At 42.0% G+C, this 19,446-nt stretch overlaps 1 protein-coding gene across 10 annotated transcripts in view; it reads left to right on the top strand.

The window, feature by feature from the left end:
* The window catches only part of ttll7 (tubulin tyrosine ligase-like family, member 7), a 116,970-nt gene extending 101,147 nt beyond the window's left edge, over nucleotides 1-15,823 (top strand). For 7 of the 10 annotated variants that reach the window (XM_061779103.1, XM_061779100.1, XM_061779101.1 and 4 more), the window contains 5 exons: nucleotides 4,636-4,796; nucleotides 8,738-8,911; nucleotides 10,635-10,741; nucleotides 14,017-14,121; nucleotides 14,377-15,823. In XM_061779103.1, coding sequence (XP_061635087.1) covers nucleotides 4,636-4,796; nucleotides 8,738-8,911; nucleotides 10,635-10,741; nucleotides 14,017-14,087 — 513 coding nt within the window. In that variant the 3' untranslated portion in view covers nucleotides 14,088-14,121; nucleotides 14,377-15,823. The remainder of the gene's footprint in view (nucleotides 1-4,635; nucleotides 4,797-8,737; nucleotides 8,912-10,634; nucleotides 10,742-14,016; nucleotides 14,122-14,376) is intronic. The other 3 variants (XM_061779109.1, XM_061779106.1, XM_061779102.1) reach the window with 3 other exon arrangements.
* The last annotated feature ends 3,623 nt before the right edge of the window (nucleotides 15,824-19,446 follow it).

The raw sequence follows: 19,446 nt of genomic DNA, 5'->3' as shown, positions 1-19,446 counted from the left end.
ATTTAGAGCAGTTTGAAATTGCTAGAGCAATAATCTGGTAGTGACAATTGTGCAAATGGTGCCGATAGTTCTGAAGCACATGAGTGGTCAGTATTGGTTAACAACAGATATGCAAGTAGTGCAGAGTGAAGAGACTACTACAGTGAGTGTACGAATAATGTAGAAATGTGTGACAACAATCTCAAGACAAAATTGGCAGCATGTTACAATGGAATTGTAGGTTAACTGTTTAGGAAGTTAATGGCAAGAGGGAAGAAGCTGTTGGTATGTCTGCTCGTTTTAGTTTGCACTGTTCGATAGCGCCTACCTGAGGGAAGGAGCTGGAAGAAGTGGTGACCAGGATGTGGATGGTCCAAAATGATTTTGCATGCTCTTGTCTTAGTTCTGGCAGCGTGAAAGTCTTAAAGGGTGGCAATCCCGATTGTCCCTTGCAGTTGGAGTTTGTCCTTTTTTTTGGCAGCACCAAACCAGACTGCGATGGATGAGTACAAGACTGATTCGTTGACTGCTGTATAGAACTGCTCTCCTGTGGCAGGCCGTTCTTCCTCAGAAACCGCACGAAGTACATCCTCTGCTGGGCCTTTTTTAGGATTGAGTTGATGTTGGTCTCCTGCTTCAAGTCCGGAGAGACTGTAATTCCCAGTAACGGTTGACACAGCAGTTGGACAGCGTGAGCGGTAGCTGTAGCGAAGGATGCTTCCTGAAGTACACGATCATCTATTCAGTCTTGAGCGTATTCCGCTACAGGTTGTGTTGGCCGTTACACAGCTCCAGCCGCTCAACTTTTGACAGTCCGGTGCGTTGAGGTGCAGTCGTTCGTGTAGAGAGAGAAGAGCAGCGGAGAGAAGACACATTCTTGGGGTTCCCCGGTGCTGGTGGTGCGTGTGGATGAGGTGGTGTCCCCCAGCCTCACCTACTGTGTCCTGCCCGTCAGGAAGCTGTAAATCCACTGGCAGATGGCAGGCGAGACACTGAGCTGGAGAAGCTTGGAGGAGAGGAGTTTGAGGATGATGGTGTTGGACGCAGAGCTGAAGTCCACGAACAGGATCCTCGCATAGTGCAGTCCCATGTTGACTGTGTCATCTGCAGACTTGTTTGCTCGGTAAGCAAACTGCAGGGGGTCCAGCAGGGGTCCTGAGACGCTCTTGAGGTGGTCCAGCACGAGGCGTTCAAAAAACTTCATGATCATAGATGTCAGGGCAGCAGGCCTGTAGTCATTCATATGCAAGATTGTGGGTTTCTTGGGGACTGGGATGATGGTGGAGCATTTGAAACAGGATGGTACTGCACACAGTTCCAGAGCACTATTGAAGATCTGTGTGAAGACTGGCGCGAGCTGGTCAGCGCAGACTTTGAGGCAGGATGCGGACACAAAGTCTGGGCCTGCCGCTTTGTTGATCTTTTGTTGTTTGAAGATATGTCTCACATCCTGTTCATGGATGGTCAAGGCAAATGGGGGGGTAGGGTGCAATGGTAGTCGGTGGTGTGGCTGGGTGGGTGTGGGGTGTGAACGTGTCCATTTCAAATCTGCATTAGAAGTTGTACAAGTCATCAGCCAGTCCTTTATTTTTCCGGTTGGGGGGATGGTTGCTTGTAGTTGTTTAGCGATTGTAATCCTCACCAGACTTAGAGTGGTTAGCGGTAAACGTTTTTTTCCATCTTATCTGCATAATTTCTCTTTGCGATGTCAATTTCTTTTGTCAAGTGGTTTGTAACGCGATTGTACGTGGCTCTGTCCTCTTTAGCATGGTTGTTGCTGAAGTTTGGCAGTGAACCACAGCTTGTTATTGAACTTGTGAAATGTCTTTATTTGTACACAAACAGGAGTCACTGATGGTGTCGTGGTACACTCGCCTGGCTTTGGTGCGGGCAGCGTGGGTTCAATTCCCATTCAGTGACGGAGTGAATGTGAGTGCAAATGGTTGTATGTGTCTATATGTGCCCTGCGACTGACTGGCGACCAGTTCAGGGTGTAGTCTGCCTTTCGCCCGAAGTCAGCTGGGATAGGCTCCAGCACTACGTGACCCTAACCAGGGTCAGAAAGGGCAACTCCTACGATATCATGCTGCTGTCTATATCGTTATCAACTAGAGATGAAACGATATCTATATCTCAAGGTTCAGTTTTATCATGGTATTAATCTCACTGTACGATAATTATTTCAATATCGTGAGAAAGTTCACTGTATTGCAGTAAGACTCAGATATTATATGATTTATTTTTCTGAACAGCATGTGTAATTTTATCATTTGAAATGTGGACATTTCATTTTAAAAGAGGGAGCTTTGTAAGATTTATTTTTGCATTGATGTTGGTTGTCGTATTTGTATGGACTGGACCTATTGTAAAATTTTTGGTACTAATAGGATGGATTGTCAGACTGATATGTTGTAATGGGAGTCGGAATCGTTATTCTCTCACCGTGTGATGTTCATTCACCCACAACTTTTGACTTGAGACAAACACTCACTAGCACACCACTAAAGAGTGCTACTGTTACAATATGCTTCGTCGGATCGTCTCTTCGACAAGGCGGTGGCAGCACCAGGAGAGTCGACCCAAGAGGCTACCCAGTGGCGGCCGCCGCGAGCCAGGACGCGGGCTGTGCGAAGCGGAGTTCCACTGGAAGCTGATCCCGGCCCGTCGGTCTGCGTTTGCTGGGACAGAGGCTGGCGCAAACAGCAGGACGCCTCTGGCCACGAATGCGAAGAGACACTCTGACAGGCGTAGTAGTACGCCGTAGCAAGTTGCAATGCCATTCCTCCCAACGCAGCCTTTCGGTCACATGGGACAGTCACCCAATCAGTGTATTTCTTGTGACGTACACAAATGGTCACATGGGTTACGCTACCATTCGGGTGTATCAAATGAGGAAGTGAAGCAAACTAGCAGCCTGGCTAAGCCGCATGGCTTCGTGTAGCTGGACCAAAACTACATTTCAAACACAAGGCTCATTTTATACCGTGACAAGACGACAACGATATCAAGGCACTTTTAATTTTGCGATATCACGATATTGTGACTATCATTACATCCCTAATATTAACGCTAAAAAAGAGAGCTAATGCCTAATGGGTCAACAAAATATGTTTAAATTTGCAGAAGTAGGGCATTTATCTAGGCGTGTCTTTATATCATAAGGGTACAATCTAGAATTTAATGAAATAATGTCAAGCCAAGGAATCATTATTGGACTTTGTATAACCAAAATGTCCAGAAAGTGAGAGGTATGATTCTACACTGTAAAAGTCAAGTGTTGAGGTTGAATGATGTACTTTGAATAGTATTTATTTCCATCCATAGTATTTATTTCCATCCATCCATTTTCTATACCTTTACTAGGGTCGCTGGCATGCTGGAGCCTGAACTGGTCGCCAGCCAATCACAGGGCACATAAAAACAAACAACCATTCACACTCAAATTCACACCTACGGGCAATTTAGAGGTTTCAATTAACCTAGCATGCATGTTTTTGGGATGTGGGAGGAAAGTGGAGTACCTGGAGAAAACCCACACAGGCACGGGGAGAACATGCAAACTCCACACAGGCGAGGCCGGATTTGAACCCGGGTCCTCAGAACTGTGACCCAGATGTGCTAACCACCATTTCACCAGTATTTATTTTATTTTATATTGATGTCATAGAACTTGCATTTACAATCATTTGAGGGGATGAAAGCTCAGGCAAATTCAGGCTCATTACCTCGCCATTAAGAGATTCAAAACTGAAAGACGATGTAAACAAACTAGAAGCGGGGGCAACTTTGAAATGACACCCAGTAAGCGTGCCCCTAATGATGCCATCTCTCAGACGCCACGTTCTCTCCCACTGTGCTTGGCTTTGCGGTGACGCTGATGTTTGAGTGGAGTGGAGCAGCCTAATAAGAAGCAGTCAGAGGTCAGGAATGAAGCGCCCACCGCTCTGCCATCTGATTACCATACCAAAACGTGTGTGTGTGTGTATGTGTGTGTGTGTGTGTACTCATCTATCAGTTTGTCTGACAGCGTGTATGCATGTCTGGCTCGCCTCGTGTTGCTGAAGGCAAATCTTGTCTCATCGTGTCACAAACACACATGCACGCACGTACAATCTGACAGGCGCGTCAGTAATGAGGAGCAAGGAATCAAAAGTCCAAAAAGCCACAGCACAGCTCTATGATAGGATTGGAAAAAAAGGGAAGAAAGAGTGAACGACAAGAAAAGGTGTAGTTAGATGGGATGATGGAAGGCTGGCCCAAGTGCCCTCACATTTTGACACATTCTGTCAAAGATTGACGCCGTTACAGCAATTAGTTCTAGCCAATGTTCACCAGTGGCTGCCCCATGCAGTACTTTTTCTCCATTCACCGCCACAGATTACACACATAGAGTTTATACACGCACGCACGCATGCACACACACACACAAACACACACACACACACTCGCACACACAGCGGACATGTGCGACCAAGCGCTAACATGCATGCAAAGATGTCTCATTAAATATGCAACTCAAATGTGTGTGTGTGTGCGTGGAATATCTGTACATTTTGAAGAGATTACCTTTACCTCTAGTCATTTGTAAGTTTATATGGGGAAAAAAACATTCTCAAAGTCTTCCTTTCTTTCCTCTTACCCTTTTCCCCCTCACAGGTTTTGGACATTGTGAGGACCAATGTGCGCTCAGCGCTACAGCGGATCTGGAAAGAGCCAGATTTGGAAAGCCTCCACCTGTACCGCCTCTTTAACCGTGTCTTCAACCGACTACTCTGGAGTCACGGCCAGGGCCTCTGGAACTGCTTCTCTAACTCTGGGTAAATGTGTGACTTCACTACAGTCAAATCTTGACTATATATACATGTAGATATATATATATATATATATATATATACACCCACACATATATATACATATATATATGTATAATATACATGTGTATATATATATATATATATATATATATATATATATATATATAACACACACACACTCACATGATTTGATTTTAATTTTTCAACTTGTTTATGGAAGCAACCCAAGCTTGTAGAAAGTGACTGAGAAACCTGATCAAACCCTACTGCAGTGCATTCTTCTAAAACTTTCTGGCAATGAAACAAACATGGAACTCTGCGGAGACAGAGTACAGAACAAGGTCGCCAATCTGCACTGTTGCTCAGCACACTTTCACAGGTGAGAGCGAGGGAAAAAAAGCCAGTGTTCGACGCAGAAAGTGATTGCTGGCCTTTTACTGCTTTTGCTTGAACTTGTTATTGGAGACTTTGATGGCCAACTGAAAGGTTTTTCCTAAAATATAATTTAATCATACTTTTTTGATGTGACAAAGCGATGTGTGAGTCACTGCAAGGACAACTCACAGGTTTGTGTCCTTTGTGTGTGCAGTGGGGAAATAAGATACACTCACTAATACAGTAGACACAGTAGCAGTTTGCCATCACATTAGCTCTTCTAAACACATGATATGCTGGTGTCAAAACAACTCATTGTGACATGACAAGGATAGTTCACGGGATCCATTTACTTTGACACTGGGTTCTCAAAGAGTGTAACTTGAGGTATGTTTACGTATCACCAATTTTGTAAAAACTGTTTTTCTTTGGAGTTTTTCAAGAGGTTACAGGTAAGCATACAAATTATGTCACAACAATTCAAACTAAAATGCACCTCCAAAATCGACTTAAAAAATGCTGCAATATATATCGCCACGGCAATAGTTTATGAGGGGGCGTCAGGGACACACAGTAATGTAGGATTCCATGCACTACTGAAATTGCTCTCATACACACAATTGAAATGCTCTCAAGCACACGGGTTGTCACCACCTCCCCACCCCCCGCTCTCACACGCACTACAGAAACCGTCATACACACTTCATGAACATTCAGCATTTTTTTTTCCTTATCCCAGGAAAGATGCTTCCGACGTCTCAGGTTCATGACTGTCTTGACACCAGGCAAATTCCTTGATACATCTATGCACAGTTGCCCTTGATGTACCGACTCTAGCCTCAATCCACTCCTTGTGAAGTTTCCTCAAATTTTTGAATGGGTTCCTCTTAAGACTGTGATTATCCTGAGTACAGCCAGTCTCTTGAGTAATAACCTTTTGTGGCTTGCCTTCCTTGTTGGAGAGTTTTAATGACTGTCTTCTGGACAACAGTCAAGTCCGCAGTCTTCCCGATGATTTTGAAGGCGAATGGACCAGAATTGAGACCATTTTAAGGCTCAGGAAGCCTTTGCTTGTGTTTCAAGTAGTTAGTTGATTGGAGTGCGACACCAGTAGTTTAGTGTTGAACTTTTACACATATTCTCATTTTATGAGATACTGAATTTGGGGTGTTTATTAGCTGTTGGCTATAATCACAAAAACTAAAAGATAAAAAGACTTGAAATATTTGCCTGTGTGTTTAATGATTCTATAGAATAGTAAGCCGGCACGGTGGGCGACTGGTTAGCACATCTGCCTCACAGTTCTGGGGAATGGGGTTCAATACAGTAAAGTAAACTGTAATGTAGAAGTGTTAGAAACAATACGGTGGTCCATCATGGTTGTTTGAATTGTGCCTGCTGATTTATGCCTGCATTAAACACCACCCGTGCACTTGGTCCTTTTCTACAGATGACGCTTTACACGGAAACAATACTGCAATGGTGTTGTTTCCACATTGAAAACTATTATCAAATGTTTGAATTGTCAGACTGCTGGGGGTGTGTAAATGGACAACCAAAACAGTATTGGTTTTCAGTTAAAAAAAAAAAAAAAACTATTTTTTTTTTTTAAAAGGTTTCATGTAAATGGCCCTTTAGTCGTTAGTGTAATATCGTATGGAGCATGAAGTAGTTGTTTTTTTTTAGTTAGTTTAGTTTTCAATTAAAATGTATTACCCACTGTTTCTCCTTGTGCACCTTGCCAGGCATAATTTGGGAAGAGAAAGAAAGGTAGCAAGCAAATTCAAAAAGCTAATGCTGTCATTAGGATTGAGACGTCATAAAAAAAATGGTTGAAGACAGATTTTTCAGATCAGCGGCCCACTAGGATTAGCTTAGCTTCAGCTACCACCAGCAGCTGCACCTCATGGAGCTTTTGTGTGAGCACAGCATGCTCTGGTTGATCCAGCTAGCTTGCTTGCATATTGTCAATGCAGCATCTCCTAACAGCGGGTCAGGCCCCAACATGGATGAACCCACCAGGGGGCCCTGGTGTCACACAGCTACGATAAAGAAGAGCAACGCAAAAGCCTGTTCCAAATCCAAATGCAATCCATCCACCCCACTCCTCTCTGGCTGTTGTTTGATACTTTATCTAAGGGACTTAACAACTATCAAACAGCCCAGCTGCACTGTGGGCGATGAATTCAACAGGCTTTGAAAATGTTTAAGAGGTGGGGAATGGAACAGTTTTGAAGGCTTTGAGAGGATGCAGCTCCCACCCCCCTAAGGAGTGAAAGAGGGTTGACATCAAACGCACCACCCAGGGTTGTGTAGCTCCATTGTTGAAGCTCTCTCTCAGTCAGGGGTATGTCCAGGGTTTAAAGGGGGTTAACTGTACTCGGATTTGTTTCAGCCTTCCTCTTTGTGCGTCTGTCTGTCTTCCTGCACATCTGTGTGACAGAAGGAATGTGTATATTCACATTGATACAACACACGCCAGTGGCCTGTGACTGACTGTCGGACAGTTCCGGGTGTAATCTGCCTTTTGCTGGAAGTCAGCTGGGATAGGCTCCAGCACCTCATGACCCTGAACCATTGGGCAGCTGTGGCCCAATGGTTAAGATCATCGCCTACCACTGTGGGGGACCTAGGTTCAAGACCCCGACTGGACCATCGGCCAACATCCCCCGGACTCACGGCTGTGGTGTCCTTGAGCAAGACACTGATACCCCGAAATGCTCCCCGGGCGCTTCAGCTGCCCCCTGCTCCAGTGTGTTCCACTAACATGTGTATGTGTTCACTGTGATGGGTTAAATGCAGAGAACACATTTCGTGTGCATGCATGCATGTTCATGACAATAAAATATGATTATTCTTCTATTATTGTAAGCGGTATAGAAAATGGATGACTGGATGGATGGACAACACACATGAAACTAAATATTCGAAAAACTCAATTTGGACAAAAGTATTGGGATAGCTGCCCATTACACCAACAGGAAGTGAAATAGGATTTGGGTAGTTTGGCCTCCCTTTCCAACTATACAAATTCACTCTTCTGGGAAGACAGGGCGAGATGGATAAATGTGTCTCTGGGAATCACAATCTCCATTCCAGTTCATCTCAGTGTGTTTCATTCTGTTCTTCCGCACCAAACCCATCCAAGCAACCTAGCCTTTTGCACTGGGACTCAGTGATGCTGTCACAGAAAGAAACTCCTCATGTAGTCCGTGGGGGCTACCTGTTCCCAATGGGCACTATGTTGGTGACCCATTTTGTAGACAAACAATCAAATTCCTTTCAGTTAAGCTAACATGCATGCTTTTGCAAATGTAGGGGGAAGCTGGAGTGTCCTGAGAAAATCCATGCAAGCATAAGGCAAACATGCAAACTCCATACCAAATGGTATGAGGTGAGATTCAACCCAGAAGGTTTTGACTGACATGCTAGTCACATGCTCAACTGTGACCAATACTATAATAGTACTCAATACCGTACTATGGGGAAAAAAAAAGAGTCAAAATCCTGGTAAGTGTGACATAACTGTTAACTGAACTGTGTTTGTTTATTTGTCTTTTGCCTTCTAGTTCATCATGGGAGAGCATCTTCACTAAGAGCAGTGAGGTGGTTTCGCCTCAGGAGCTGCAATGCTGCCGCAGGCTGGTGCAGCTGTGTCGAGACTGTTTATTAGTCGTTTACAAGTTTGTCTCCGAGTCCCGGGGCTCTTTGACCGGGCTCAGCCCAGAATGGGACGACACCAGGTGAGAGGGAAAAAAAAAAGCCTTCCTGTGAAGTCTCCCCATCCTTGTGAAGTTTCTTTATATTTGTATAATATTTCCTGTGTACTTGAGAGTAAGTTATCCATCTGGGTGGCCAAACAATAGTAAAGGATACATTCGATAGGACAGGATTTAAGAAGCGTTACCTACTAGTTGTTCTCAGGTCGCAAAAATCCTGGCACAAGATGTTGAGCTTTACTTATGGAAAGTCCATTACTCTAAACGCTTGAAAAACATTGTCCACTTTGATTACAGCTTAGAGAGTAACTACAGACTGAGCACGCAATCTTGTAGGAAGACCCATAAGAGGATCAATAGTATGGTCTATCCAATATAACAATACAGTATATTGTTGCTGTCTGATGAAGTGTCCACATTTTTAAGATTTTGACTTTTTAATATAATGAGAATGTCTGATTTTCGTCCATGTCCTGCATATCTAAATGAACAATTGGCTTGTATCACAACATTATTATATTTATTAGTGTTCTTATCTTCTGTAGAAACTTTATATCTTGCCACCTATCTCCACAAACATAAACAGTAGGCTGCGGCTAATAGCTACCCTGTCTTCATTGGAAGCCATTATTACACAAATACATATTGTAAGGCGATTAAATAATACACAGAGAGAAAATGTTTACATTTCTAGTACTGATTTGGGGGGGGGGGGGGGGGGGGGGAAAGGAACATAGTAGGTTAACATACTAGGTTTTCATCAGATATCAACAACATGAAATTGCATTGCACTAACCCTATATATAAATTTATATTTTTAATTTGTTAAATGTTAGTTTTACATTAATAATGGAAAGATGTTTAGAGCATTAAGAACACTAATTATTATTCTTTATTAAATTAAACTAGGTAAAACCTCATTTTCCAAGGTGCTGAATACCACATTAAATGCAGGGAACACATTAATAAATATCTTAATAAGGTAAGAAAAAATGTTGACCAATTTAATTTCCCAGGAACTGCTTCTCCTTCAAAGAGCCTCAGAGCCATCATCTCCATCACTAAAAAACCCAATGAGGATTTAATAAAGGCCACCGAAAATCATCTTCTTTCAGGTTGATCCCTGCAGGAAAGCAGCCACTCAGGTTTAGTGAGTGAATTTTTAAAGTGCATATGCTTTGGGCCAGCACACAGGAGAGAGCAGGGAGTGGGGAGGGTGAGTGTGTTGTTAATAGGAAAAAAATGGTCCACAGATTAGTGCTCAGTTTAGCCCAGGCCCCCCCGAGGGCTGCTTAATTAAATTAGAGCCCAGATGAGCCTGTGTAGCAAATGACCCTATGAGAGAGAGAGCTCTTCTATTCCCGGGGCCTCGTTTTACATGATTCATAACTCTAGCACATATTTTAACAGGCTATAACTTGGCACCTAGAGTGTAAAAACTCAAGAACTGTGTGAGCCTTGTGTTCATACCACAGGTTGTTGGACCACTTGTGCTTGGAATACCCAAATATCGTTGCCCCTGTTTTCTCTCATGTCAGTTTAATATAAGAAAAAATGTAAGAAGGTAAGTTATCAATAGATAATAATAGAATAATGGGATTGAATAACCCATGCAAGCACGAAAACAATGTGCTGCTCTATCCATGTTTTTGCAGCAGGTGTAACCTTGAGAGTCTGTTCAAGCATGCATGTGCCTGTCTCTCCTGATTACTTCTGTGTCTATATATGTCTATGTGGGAAAAAAAAGCGTACCATTTCCTCCTGGACCAGCCTCTACCCATGGCTCCACCCCTGCTGCTGTCGCTGCCGCTTCTTCTTCCTCCTCTTCCTCCGTCTCTTCACCCCCTGATGCAGGTCTCTGCTTGGTTTAGTTGTGCTAAACCCCAACCCTCATCTTCCGGCACCGTCCCTCAATCACTGCCTTCTGCTTGTCACAGCTAGATTGTACACTTGGGCCCACCTGCCCTTCAGCACCAACAGTCTAGCATGGTTTCCTCTCCTTCCTCTCTTTCTCGCATTGGAATGATGGTTTATTCGGAATTTGAGATTTGTTTTAAAATCAATTCCAAATTGTGTATACACAATATCAGAAGGGAAGGAGAAGGCATATTGAGACTGTATGGAGTTTGCCGATGCTGCAACCTTTAGGCCTGGCTTGCTGTACGTCACCCTGCTGCTATATGCTAAAACTGAGCTTTTCGCTCAATGCTTCTTTGCCTGAGTGCATTTTATATAAAGGTGGCCTCACATTGCACCACATCAATACTATTAATAAAGAGTGTTTGTGTCACTGGGCTCCTTATGGATGCTGTGTCCCTGTATATTTATATTTGCTATATGTTGTTAGACTTGCCTTGATTGCCTGTCACATATTAGTATGAGACTGTTTCAAAAAGGCTTATGAAAAAAAAATAATAATAATAATCTAAATCCACTATAAAAGAAATCAAATGCTAACAATTGATTAAATTCCCAAAAAGCAGCGGGACTATTTTCCGGGCATTCTGTTCAGATGGGGAAAAAATATTTCTTCTCATTTGCAGCTTTGATAGCGTTCTTTCTTTCTATAATAATTGGTGTTGGTTTTTTGTTTTGTTTGTGAGGTTAGAAGTTATTGATGTTGGACCTAAGTACGGGCCTGGATACAGTCTCTGCTCTGGTTAAGCTGTTTCACCAAATTCACCAAGAATGCCTTTATGGACCTTGCTTCCTGCATTGGGGCACAATCATGCTGAAACCGAAAAGTGCCTTTCAACCAAGTTGAAAGTATAGCCGTCCAAATTGTTGCTAAAATAAAACATTACTATTCAGGAGGAACTTAAGATGGATTTTTACCACATGGGTCAATTTGTTGGCCCAATTCATTGGCCCAGTTCATATATGGGTCATGGCAGGGCAAAGAGGAAAAGAAATACATCAAATTGGACAAGATCATATTGGAATCAGGCCTCCCAAATGTGGATTAAGAAATCTGATTGGATATCTGCCAATGCGACCTTGTAAATGAACAGATGGCATATATTCTGTCAATGTGAGCCTGATGTCATTAGAATATGACTAACAATGATGTATTCACATACGTCTAACACACACAAAAAAAAAAGCGGAATCAATGAGAATTATTTGCAACAAGTCGTAATGTCGGGGTCAAGAGTCAATCGAGGCCAATGCATTCAGTCACATTTGATATGGATCACTTTGAAAATATGTGTAAATAGTAAAAAGAATCTAAATCTGAATTTGCAAGACACCTGGAGTGTAAATCCAGCCTCAGGGATCTCTCCTGATTGGTTAATGAATTGACTTGCGCACCAACACTTGAAGGGAAAAAGAAGAACACTTTTTGCTGACCCCATTCTCAGACTATCTTCACATTTCTTAGCATCTACAGAATTATCTGTGGTGTATACGCACGCACGCACCAAGACACATTCAACCCAAACGTTGGCACCCAGCCAAGTGATTCTATCGCTGGGGTCTTTAGGTTGTCTGTTGTTGAGCACACCTGCCTCCTCATTCAAGCACTTTTCCCTGCAGAGTACCCTGACCAGGTGTGTCAACAAGCTTCAGAAAAAGTCCTTCAGCCTGTGTAGGCAGATGAGAGGAACTGGCCAAATGGATCCACTAATGACTTCCTTGTTAAGCCCAAAATTAAATGCCTCTACCCCAAAGATGTTTTTACCATGATGACAAAAGTTTCAGAACTTCATGAACCTTCATCTGTCTGAGGAGTAATTAGGGTTAATTGAGGTGTAGAGTTGAATATGGTCCGCAGATAACCTTCAAGCCGCTTTGTACCACTTGGTCTATGATTGCATCAGCTATCATAGCAGCCCCTCCTTTCTGCTTAATGTCGGTGGGCCTCTTGATTCAGTATGGCAGTTGCGTGGAGTGGCATGGAAGGCCTGTCAGTTCTTACTGTGTAAATGTGAATGCAAGACATGGAGCTGGAGAGTATATTTCTGTCTCAGCTGATAGATGAAACTAGAAGTGTATGAGCAAGCCTCCCCCCGGCTTTCAAGACAGCAGAGCGTTGTTACCAAGATCTTCTTCGTGATCAAAGCGAGGCCGAACCTGGAAGATGACGAATGAGGCTCCAATTAAATGTACCCAGCAGTGACAGAGGGCTGCATGGATGTCAGATATTCACGACTACCACTACTGTGATTTGTTTTATGGGCAGAATAGGCTCAAAGTGAATAGGAGAGCAGCGGTGGAAGTACTGAACACACACTTTTACCCCCAGTGGGTATTCAATATTTGATTGATTGATTTATTTTTTTTAAACTTACTTGACTGTGATTTTTATGCCTTGCTTAGATTTCAGCAGAATTTCTGGCTCAGTAATTCCAGCAACGGTGATCAGCTGGAAAAAATCACAGAAATACATCAACTTTTTTTGTTTTTGTTTCAATTGAAGAGCTGGACTGAGGTGTTCATAGAGTCCAATCATAGTGGAGGATGAGCTGAAGGGATACCTACGGCCCACTTAAAGCCGTTTCAAGGACACTCATTGAACTCAGTGAAGTTAATTTGAATCCCTCCTAACTCTCTTGTGTCTGAGGCTGCGGTGAACGCCCTCAGCGACACACTTTCTTTCTTTTTTTTTCTGGTCGACATTAGAAGACGCTGCCCAGCTAATTTGTCTGAAAGCTATTTGCCAAGGAAAGAGAGCTGCCAGAGAAAATTGTGTTATCTTTGCACCAGCTTAAAAGAAGATATTTCTTCACCTTACAATCCTTAATGGCTCCCCTTTGATTAGACTGACACATCGAAATGTCTCTATGGGACTATTTCTATTCACAGTCGTGTTTGTTTAACTAAATGAGTTTTTAGGTTCTTTGGTTGTAGATGATGCAGATATGTCACAGATATCAAATGCGATATCAAACGTGAGGCATTCTTCCAAATGATCCGTCTGGAAGAATTCCACCTCGCCACTGTCTCATGTTGTCTGACAACCCTGACATTTTGAATAACCTTCAGCGAACCATAGCCAGGATTTAATCATCTCATCTGACATTGCTTTGACAACCATATCTGACTCATTTCCAGTAACTGAGGAGGATGGTGGGAAGGTTCAGGCTCTCCTGACTCTTATCTCAACCTGATGCTGGTCTCATTCTCAGGTACTGGAACGCTGTTAGCAGGAGCTGCCTCACTGCTTTGTCTCGGTGGAAGGTGTCATAGAAAAGTCTAAGAAAGGTACTGACGTCTGTGCCGCAGAATGATAGGTGAGGATTTTCTGTTACAAAATTAAGCATGGAAGTTAAAATTCCCTTCTCATTATAATTTCAAATGCACGTAAGCACACCAGTGTAGAAGTAGAAGATTAAAACTTTTGATGGCCATAAAAACAGTACAGTTGATGAAAAACATGGCGAGGTTGGATGTCAATGCTGAGCATTCTGACCTCTAAAGCGTGACTCCCCGTATCTCTAATCCTCTCATTATGTCCATACTTTCCCCTTCTCCCTCCGTCTGTCCAGGTACAGTATCTCCTGCCAGTGACCTCCCAGATCATCATGAAGTGGCCTTCGTCCAGTTTTGGCCGCATCTCCTTGGCCGCGCCACGCTCACGCAGCCTTTTTGCTGCCAGAATGGGACACTTCTGAGGTCACCGTGGCTTCGGAGGCTTTCGCCTTTTGACCTCAGTCTGCTTCCTGTGACTTTCTCCCAGTCAAACTCCCAGTATGGCTCTTCGCTTTTAAGAGCACTGGACACCTGATGGAGACTCTATTGTGGCCTATTGCCCTGAGACAGGGGATTTGGGACGGCCAACGCTTCCATTTACAGTTCATTGGCACTGCCATCCGAACCCCCTTAATGTTGCCTTCACCCCAATAACAGAAGACAGACCCTCCGCTCATATTGTAATTGCTCTATTTTAACAACTCGCTGTACATCTACAACTTGTGGTACTGTAAAAGGAAAGCATACCAGTTATTTAACAATGCAAGGATTTTTATTTATGTACTGTAGTTACTTATTTTGTCATATGTTCCATGCATGCAGTGAATGCTGACGCAGAATGCAGCCATGGAATCATACCCACAAAGCTTATTTTTCTTTCCATACTCAAAAGGAATTTAACTTATTTTGTAACTTCTATCAAAATATTTGTTCATAGTGTTTTATGATCTAGTTTACATAACCCCTCCAGTCAAAAAAAAAAAAAAGCTTTCGCACCTCACTTGCGGGATATTAAGTGCAGACTTTTTAAACAATGTTTAGAATGTAAGTGTATTGCCACATAGAGAACACGATGAGCCAACAACATCTTGCAGAGCACTTAGTTCCAAATATAGTATATACATTGCAGAAGTGCTTGCATGCCTTGGTTTTTTGCCTGTGAGACAGTGAAGCTGCATTGGAACTATACTCAAAGTTGTGTTTGGTTGTCCGGACACTTCCCTTTAAAATGTAATTAGTGGGAACAGATGAAGATGATCAAGGGTGTGCTTTTTCCATCAGATTATTTGTGTGCAGCACACTGAATAATTAGGACCCTCAGCCCGAACACTGAGAGCATGGATGTAACAGTAAAAAACTCATCTACGTACTTCATTTATGTTAAGGTTAATATTTCACTGAGCACCCTAGGACTTGTTAAGGACAGTGAAGTCGAGTAAAACATTTTTTAAAAAGTATGTTTTTTGGGAGAGAAGTGGTGTTATATGTTTAGTAGTTTCGTGGCTCTGTGCACAAACAAATGTCAAGAGTAATTTGGTGTGCCAAAAACTATAGAGCAGCAATGCTGTTTAAAATTGCTAAAAAAAATAACTTCCCCTCATATACTGAACATCAATTTACAATGCCAAATTATTATTTATTAAATTTTTGTTGAATTCCACATGTGTGTTACTTTGAAGACATTTTTTTTTTCAATAGAGGAATGGGATTTTTAATGTTATGGAGCAATAAAAGGTTTAAACAAGACAAGTGCCTCAATGATGTATTTTGATCTCCTTGAGTGGAGAAACATCGTTCTGCTGAGTTTTATCGAGAATGGGAAATTTTTTGTATTTTTGCTAAGGTGTCCAAAATATAGAAAACATCTCTTTGCATGATTAGGTGCAGTTCTACATCACTAGAGCAAACTAGCCACAATAATAAACCTAACAATACTTAAGGAAAAAAAAGAACTACAGTACAAGGAATGGATTTGCCCCATTTGTTGAGTAGCTAAATAGCACTCACTATGATGCAATGCAGTTCTACACTATTGCAAAGCACTCATCCATCCATTTCTTTCATACAGTAAACCCTTGGGATAGGGACCGAGACCTGCCACGGATAGTGAAAAACCATTTGTTGTTGACACCTCCTGGCAAAATGTTTAGAATTGTGTATATTAACAGTTTAAATTATAATTAGTCCATAATGAAATAATGTTCCTTAAGGACTTAAATATAATTTAAAACTCATGTTACATTATCCAAGAAATAAATGACTTACAGATTATTTGATTTCGAAAAAAGGCAGCAAAGGTCCAAGGACACTGGTGTGTATATCACTGCTTTGCAGGCTGTAAAAACAGCAATTGTCAAGCAGTAACGAGACCGCCGTTGTTTGTTTTTACTAGTTTCCTATTCCACATATTGACAAACAACCATTCACCCTCACATTCATACCTAAGGGCAATTTGTAGTCTTCAATTAGTTTAACATGCATGTTTTTGAAATGTGTGAGGAAACACGAGCACCTGGAGAAATCCTATGGAATCACGAGGAGAACATGCAAATTTCACACAGGAGGGGTCCGGCTGAGATGTGGGCAGCAGTCGTTCCTTTGGTCAGGTGACACTCCTGATCTGTCACTCACCTAAAAAAAAAAAAGAAAAAAAGATGCACACTTGTGTATGGATTTGTATGAGCACAGGCCTGCATTGTAGCAAAACATCCAGTTCCTTCTGACCTACTCAACCTTCCACTCCCCCCTCTGATTTCCTGTCAGCAGAAGAGGTGCAGGCCGTGACCTTGAGGTTCTCCAGCCTCCACCTTGGTCCCGACCCGTGCTGAGCAGAGACTGACAGTCTAGCTCTATGAGCCTGGCATGCTGTCCAAAAGTATGTCCCCCAGCAACGGGACTGCGCTGTTCTGTCCTGACCTTTGCATTCCTCACTCTCGTGAGCCACAAACCACCACCGCTTTATCCACTTTTTTTTTAATCCCAACAAGCTCTCCACTGAGGTTTTTTTTTTTTTTTCTCTCCCTAACCTAAACCCACATGACCCAGTTTAAGGGGCCTAAGGCGACCTCTCTGGCATGGGAACTGTGTAAGAGGTGAATGGTTGAGATAAGCTAAAGAAGCAGGCACACAGACTCCTGCTCCCACCAAGTCACAGATGGCCAGAGTCCCAAAATAGTCTCTCTATTTTGGGAGGGGTTGGGGGTCCAGGATTCACCCCTTTCAATTGAAATTAAGGGGAAAGGGAACTGTGATGTTCTGTAATTATGACAGACAAAGTGAAAGGTCTCCAAGCATGGCTGCCTTCTTTCTTTACTTTGGCAGAAGCTTAAAAATAAGAGCTTGTGATAATTTGGGGTTTTCAAAGCTAACCTCTTGTCAGAAAAATACTGTATTTATTGTATCCAGTCCAGTGTGTGTGGACTGTGTAAATCTACAACCTGCTGTGTGTGTGTGCATATAATGACATATATTTCAATGTGCATACAGCATGTTCACATAATATGAAATGCAGGGTGAAATGTACTGCGTCGATCACTGTTTGTTTGTTAGTTAGCAAGTTTACACAAAAACAGCAAAATTCTATGACTTTGTGGTGAGATGGCATCTGTTGAGCAGTGTTTCCTAACCTTTATTGAGCCAATTTTGCATAATATAAATCTTACTGCACACCACCAAACAAAAGTGTCACAAAAAGTACGACGACAGAAATAATTATATAGTCTCGATTTACTCAAAAAATGTACTTATTCTGTGTGGAATCTGGGCCTGTTGAATTGAAAACAAAGCTCATATACTTGTAGGAATTCATGATTTATTCTGGTAGATGACTAGCAACGGGAGAATACACAGGTTTATTGTACCTTTTGCCATCCAATGGAAGAGCATTTCATTGTTCTGCCCTCCACTATGTGTTGCTTGCATAGATATACGAACAAGGATCTCTTAGTAATTACTAAATTCTTTTCAGACAAATTAAATGAAATTGGATAACTTCCCTCGGCACCTCTGATGATCTCTTACAGCACACTGGTGTGCAGTGTCACAGTGGCTGGTATCACTGGTGTAGATTAGCAGTGTCAAACATACAACCCGAGGGCCACAACCGGCCTGTCAAGGGATTCAATCCAGCCCGTGTAAAATGGTTACTGTTAAGAGTGATTCCACTTGTTCAGATTGGGGGGTGGGGGGGTCCATTTGATGACTCAAAAAATTCAAAAAAAATAAAAATAAATACTGCTTAGGTTTGTTTTAAGAGCAATAGATTTAATTAATCTCTTGAAAATACCATTGTATTCTCACAAATTTAGGGCAAAGCAAAACCTTTACAAAACAAATTCATCCAATAATGTCAGAATCATACATATGTGAAAAGTAGAAATTCTGGAGGTGTTTATGTTAATGCTTTGTCAGATGAAATGTCCATCTACAGATAACCAGCTTGCAGGTGTCAGCTGGACCTGGATGGATACATGTAAAATATAGCTTAGTTGATTTTAAAAAAAAATAATGTGCTTCACCCTCTTCAGTTCAGTATTCTTTCTTGTGCCCACATTCCACTTTCATGGCTTTCTCTGTCTGGCTGCATTATCCACCTGAATTATAGACAATGTTTTTTTTTTAAGTAGAAGTATCATACATCAGAGGTGGGTTACATTTTGGCTTCAGTAACACTTTTGATAAAATGGTACATTTAAGAGTAATTACAATGCAAACTAATTACTTTTTAATTGAGTAATATTGTGATAACAGTATTCTTAGTTGAATAATTTTTTTGGGTTGTCTACCCACCTCTGTACATCATTAAATGCAATGAAAATGATCACTAAAACTAGCAGAGAGAAAAAAATAAATAATTTACAAATAAGACTGTCCCACCTCGTTTAGGGGAAGGTTTTGGTTTTGGGAGGCAAGGAAGTGGAGGACCCAAGTGCAGGAAAGCCAGGCAGGTGTGCAGGAATTACAAAAAAAAAAAATTATAAAAAACAAAACAAAACAAAAAACAGGCAAATAAGGCACGTGGAAAAACCTAACCAAACAAAGTCCCAAAACTAATGGTCAAAGTAACACTTGCGTAAAACAAAAACAAGACATACCCGAGTGAAACAACTGATGACTTCGACATATGACAATGAACCGACAAGGACTGAAAGAAACTAGGGAACTAAATGCACACAAATTGACGAGACAACAAGGAACAACTGGACAAGACACGAGTGGCTGGAGGGAAGCGATTGGTCGACAAAGTAGAAAGAACAGGTGGACACAATAACTAAATAAGCACACAAAACATGAAAAACACGAAACAAAACCAAACACAATCCAAACCAAAACATAGACCATGACAATACCCCCCACTGCCCCTGAAG

Source organism: Phyllopteryx taeniolatus, chromosome 7, assembly GCF_024500385.1.
Source record: "Phyllopteryx taeniolatus isolate TA_2022b chromosome 7, UOR_Ptae_1.2, whole genome shotgun sequence".
Lineage (NCBI taxonomy): Eukaryota > Metazoa > Chordata > Actinopteri > Syngnathiformes > Syngnathidae > Phyllopteryx > Phyllopteryx taeniolatus.
This window is presented reverse-complemented; position numbering and strand designations above follow the sequence as displayed.